We start from the raw sequence: 6,166 nt of genomic DNA on the forward strand, positions 1-6,166 counted from the left end.
ACAGTCACATTTTTCACGCATTACAGTGATTAAATATTTTTATCAAAAGAGAAAATTATGCTACTTTATTCATGTTACACGTTTATTATGTTAATATTTTATATTCATAATTATTAGCTATTTGTTAGCCTATGGCAGGGTTATATATAATACAATTATATTATTATTATTTGTATAGTTGGTATATAATATTTATTTTGTTCGAAATTATTTCACTAAATTCTTTATTAAAATGTTTAGAGTGGTTATGATGCCTCCTGCTGGTGAGCGGTGGTATGAAAGCAAAGCAGTCAAATCCAAGAGCCAGTCTTTTATAGCCAAAATGTGCATCTTTAAAACAGCTTGAAAAAGATTGTTTAATTTAAGCATGGATGCTGAAATTCATTATCATGTAATCTATAGCCTACATTATCGTTTACAGATCTATTCAGATGGCACTGATCTTGTGTCTTTGTCTCTATGTACATGTTGTCACTTAATTTCCCCCCCATTTTTATTTTATTTTATTTTATTATTCAATTTCTAGCTGTTGTGTCTTCCATTACTGGCCAAACTCCTTGTGTGTGCTAGCATAGTTGTTGAATAAAGCTCATACATTCTGATTCTATTGTTTTTCATTCTGCAAAACACCTCTGCATCTCTCATCTTTCTCATGTCTTGTATTTCCACTTTTCCAGTTGCTTAGATAGCTGTTACATTGTCAAAATCCAAAAACAAAAATGACTTAATGTGTTGCACAGACTATGGAAACATGGTAAACATCTTCTGACATGGGTTCACTAAGGTCACTAAGGTTCTACTAAACAAGTTAACATCCATTTAAACCACAGCAAACCACATTATTTCCTTTCTCACCTATAGACCTTAGTCAGGGTTGACGCCATACTGAATTTTACAAAGGATGAAACCAAAGCTGGGAGGGATACACTTACAGTCTTTACAACGACTTGTACTGTATTATGGACTGTAAACTATTTTATGGAGTGCTTGTCTATTTAAAATTTTTCCCCCCTTAAATATGTCTTATCACATAAAGAATTGGCATGAGTTAAACAACTGAAAGCACTGTACCTCTATCCCTCGCAGCCTTATTTTCATTCAGGTCAAAAAATATATAAGGTGCTACTACCCTGACTAAGGTCTATAGGGCATGCTTACAGCAAAATCACAAAGTAAAAGAAACAGTGGCTTTAACCTCTAAGTAAAGACAAATCCAACCAGGAGTTGGATCTATACAGTTTTATTACCTGTGGTAAGCAAGTTATGCACATGTTCCAAGGCCTACCTAATACTCTTGAGAGGAACACACAACATAAAGCCAATAGCCGAGAACCAGACAGTAATAACCACCTCAGAGGAACCATAAAACACTGCGCACATATGCCTGTGGGACAGAAACACCACATCAGTTGATTAACGTTATATCTGGCAACAGCACTGCATTTGTACCAGTAAATGTGACAAAGGCACCCATGGAGATCTGTGGAAAGCTCAAATTAAACTTTTGAAGGCCTGTTTGATGAAAAGTAAGAGATGACTCTTCACTTATACAGTATCTTGGTACAGATTTAGTAACAGTAACAGGAAATTCAAAAATAAAGACAGTAAAATCACAACAGATCATGAGGGTTAAATAAGTAAAATTGTAAATTATGCACAGATTAAATTAAATGCTTAGATCAGAAATTACGCAAACACCTGAACGCAACAGTTTGACCAATCACAGCGACTTCATTTACATATTCCCACCTCGACAGTTTCACTGGGAACAGTTCAAATTGTTTTAAACAGAATAATGCCATTAAATTGGAAAACATAGAAACAACATAGAAACCTAGAAACGTATTTTATATAATTAACGTTTTATTCGTTAAGTTTTTTTTTTGCTCCAACCACCAACGGAAAGTGTGTCTCACTCGAGGGGCTAAATAAGGATGCGACTATTGATGTTATCTCAGTCGGGGCGGTGGGGACAGGGAAGTTCATTGTGGAGGTTACTAGCTGAGTGTTGATCAGTCATCTAATCCCCTCGGGAAAGGTCTGAGACAAGAGCCAATCTCCGTCTTCACAGGACATCATCTGAACAGGTGAGCGAGCGCACAGGAAAGATGGGTCAGAATGCGGCGTTCACGCACAAGACGGTGGAACGCAGCAAAGCGAACCAACTGATGAGAACTCCGTTACCTTGGAAACACTCGCGGCTGGCCAATGAGTTCAGTGTGTGAACTGGCACAAGATGCTAGAACCCAATTCAGACTACTCTCCTACCACTCCTTTTCTTTCATTTGGAAAATATAAAACATATGTAATGGGGTGGAGGTAGGATTGGTAGTGGCTCTATATTAGGCTTGTTTAGTACTACAAATGTGTTGGACTACAAACCCCATGAGTCCAAGTGCTATAAAGAATAAATCAAACTTTTTGGCCTTCCTCTTTGTGGTACCATGTGCTAAGCAGGAGAAGCTGTGTGGCATGATTCAAGGCTGTGTGATAGATGAAACGACTAGTTGCCTTGTGAACAGTATGGAAGTCAAAATTGTGGAGGTAAGGGTTGTGACTCTCATGGTTATAGTTAGTGTGTTTAGTTTTAACGTGTGTTTGTTTGTTTATTTTTATAGTGTGCTTACTGGAGATATACTGACCGGTCCTCGGAGAATTGAGTAGATGTTCACGCACAAGAAGGTGGAACGCAGCAAAGCGAACCAACTGATGAAAACCCCGTTACCTTGGAAACACTCGCGGCTGGCCAATGAGTTCAGTGTGTGAACTGGCACAAGATGCTAGAAAGAACCCAATTCAGACTACTCTCCTAAAACATATGTAATTGGGTGGAGGTAGGATTGGTAGTGGCTCTATATTAGGCTTGTTTAGTACTACAAATGTGTTGGACTACAAACCCCATGAGTCCAAGTGCTATAAAGAATAAATCAAACTTTTTGGCCTTCCTCTTTGTGGTACCATGTGCTAAGCAGGAGAAGCTGTGTGGCATGATTCAAGGCTGTGTGATAGATGAAACGACTAGTTGCCTTGTGAACAGTATGGAAGTCAAAATTGTGGAGGTAAGGGTTGTGACTCTCATGGTTATAGTTAGTGTGTTTAGTTTTAACGTGTGTTTGTTTGTTTATTTTTATAGTGTGCTTACTGGAGATATACTGACCGGTCCTCGGAGAATTGAGTAGATTTATTCAATAACACAGGTATTGATTTTAATTGAATTATTGGAGTATGTGAAATTAGTTTTTAAGCTTTTCTATTGTAAGTTGTGTGTTATGTTTTGTGTTAAGTGTTTTTAATTCCAATATATTAAAGGGGCAATCATGAATTGTATTTTCTGTTTTTACAGATGATACATGATTGCCGTTTCCTTTTATTGAAAATATTGGTGGCTTGATGTTGGGTCGTAAGATATGACTTTAAATGTTACATTGTGATGAAGTAACTTGGATTTATTGTGTTTTTGTTTTGTTTGAACCAACAAACAACAGTGGGGTTCCCATTTTCTTACACATGGTTGACTCTGTTAAGGTGACGGGGAGCAATTTGTAGTGGTTTGAGTCAAGTGAGAGTTGGGTTTTGACCCTTGTAGTGGTATTTGATTTTGTGCTGTGATTGAGTGTATTTTTTGCAGAGGAATTGCCATTCTATATGATTGGGGAACCCTATGGTCTGTAGTGAGTTCAACTTTTTTGTTTTGTTCCTTTTGTTTCTTTGCCACTTCTAATTACCTTTTGTGTTCAATAAATTTTGTTGTACTTGCAAGGAAACACACTGTAGTTGTTGCCCTTCTTTACATCTTCCCCATCACTTGTAAGGTCTGGGGAGGGTTACACATATAATAAGATGTGTTGGGAATGTTACTTTGAAAATGTAATCGGTTGCAGATTACAAGCTACCCTATTTAAAATGTAGCCTAATAGTGTAACTATTTCAATTACTTTAATAAAGTAATGTATTGATTACTTTTCTAAATGTCTAACGAATGTTTTCATCTTAATCATTTTGAAACTTTTAAACCAGACAGGGTTAACCTTACAGTAGGACTCAACACTGATTACTGTCAGACTTTCAAAATCCTTTGTCACTTGAATTAAGATTATAATAATTTAATTTCAAGTTTAATAGCTATATGATACTGTTTTTAAAATCAAATCTTATCTTTGCATAGCAAAGACAGGCATCTAACAATGCTTTGGGAGAAAAAAGTTAGGCCTAATCTTAAAAAATGAAAGCATAAATGCATAAAACCAAAAAGGAAATAAAACCGTATTAAATAAACATGTCTCCTGTTCTGTGTACTGAACTCCTGAAACATTGGTGTCTCATATTTTAGAGCAGTCAATGCAATTTGGGAAAGAAATCAATCAAATCTGTAGCCTATGTGTGTGAAAATATTCAGATGTAACCCCCTTTGTAATCGTTAACGCTTTCATAAGTTTAATATAATTACACATTTTTCTCAGTAACTGTAACAGATTACAGTTAGCCTACATTTATTTTGTAGGCTAATTAAATTATGTAATTCCGTTACATGTTACTCCCCAACACTGAATATATATACTGAATATATATAATAAAATGTATATTCCCAATAAAATCTAATAACCTTGAATTTGCCAAAGGAATAGAATACTGTTACTTATCTTTTTTTTAATTATGTATTTATTTATTGTTTGTTTCTTTTAAAACGCTATCAAGCATATCAACAATAGCTAGCCTTTTTGTACCAGTAAATTATTGAACTACATTGGAATTCAATTGCTTTCGTAATAATAATAATAATAAAATGTTAATGTCTAAATCACTTTAAATTGTCTACTCTATCACCGCTCTAAAGGCAAATGCCAAAATATATTTTATAGGCTATATTTAAGCTATTTGGCTTTAGATGGCACTGATGACAATTCCTTTACTGATAGAATGGCCTACTGAATGTTTAAAAATCCACTTGAAAATGAAAAAGTACCTGTAGGCTATCATACGCCCGTAAGATACTTTCAGTCTTTCTACTTATTTGTTTCACAGGTGTGACTTATTTCATTTCATATTAGGGATAATAGGCTATCAAATGACCACCGTTTTATCCAATCGGTATACGGTTACCATGGTAGGCTAAATCTCGGAAAGGGCAATAAACGCAAAGAGCGCGTGGCTCCGGGGCGGGTGGCTCGCGGGTCCATCACAGAGCAGCCAGTTACACAAACGACTTTCCCGTCAGAAACAGCTTCGTCGCTCATCTTTACTCGCTCTCTCAACACTCACACACTCAACCGGTACATCTGATTCTTTTGTGAAGGTTGGCTGTGAGGTTATGCGTGTTTCGTGCCTTCACTGCTCGGTGTTCCAGCACCGCGCCCGGATGGAAATGTGTCTTCCGGGGAAAAGCTGCTTTCAGCCAACGAGACAGCGAGCACAACGCGCCGCACAGCCTGGACATCTGCAACTTTCAACAGAAGCGAGTGCCTTTCTGAGAACGCATGCGGTTTGAGACGCAGATCAATGGCCAGACCTATGCGTCCCAGAGGGGAGAAGAGCCGTGGAAAATCTGACAGAGGCCCGTAAGAACTCAACCCCCTAATTTTGCTATTTCATTCTGATCCCAGTGCCGTCATTCATGGCTGTGCACTCAGAGGCGGGTCCGTTGCACGTGCAGACGGTGGATGAGCCACCGGGAGGCGCTACCGTTACCGTCGCCGCCGCAGAGTTTCAGGTCCAAACGGTGCTGGAGAGCGATGGCGAGCTCAGCGAGGATGACCTGCAGTCGGGCGCTGGAGCTCAAACACCGGCAGCGGGTGATCCGATCACAGAGATCGAGAGCGAGGAGGGTGCGCGGCCAGGGACGGACACACCGGCCGAGGACATCGTCGGGCAGAGCGCGGGGAAAATGGAAACGGTGGGCTCCAGTTGCAGCAGCGAGAGCTGCATCCCGACTCCAGGCTGTCGGATCTGCTTTCAAGGAGCCGAGCAGGTGAAGTCGGGCCGTTCATTCGTTCCGTCTGCGTTATTTATTGTCGGTCTATGTATATATGCGTCACACCGACGTCTTTGGTTGTTGCCAGGATTGTGCGCCATCCAGAATTGAACCGAGCCTTTTAAATTCTAATTCAATAAAAAATAAAATCAATAAAAAAAAAAAATAAAAAAAAAAAAAGAAAAAAAATTTACATAA

The 6,166-nt window shown here is 38.5% G+C and overlaps 1 protein-coding gene across 1 annotated transcript in view; it reads left to right on the top strand.

Annotated features, from left to right (window-relative positions):
- The first annotated feature begins 5,151 nt into the window (after window positions 1-5,151).
- LOC107659635 (E3 ubiquitin-protein ligase MARCH11-like) overlaps window positions 5,152-6,166 on the top strand; it is an 8,063-nt gene continuing 7,048 nt past the window's right edge. The window contains exon 1 of the mRNA XM_016448650.1: window positions 5,152-5,965. Within this exon, the coding sequence (XP_016304136.1) occupies window positions 5,612-5,965 (354 nt within the window). The 5' untranslated portion in view covers window positions 5,152-5,611. The remainder of the gene's footprint in view (window positions 5,966-6,166) is intronic.

Source organism: Sinocyclocheilus anshuiensis, unplaced genomic scaffold, assembly GCF_001515605.1.
Source record: "Sinocyclocheilus anshuiensis isolate Anshui unplaced genomic scaffold, SAMN03320099.WGS_v1.1 scaffold850, whole genome shotgun sequence".
NCBI lineage: Eukaryota > Metazoa > Chordata > Actinopteri > Cypriniformes > Cyprinidae > Sinocyclocheilus > Sinocyclocheilus anshuiensis.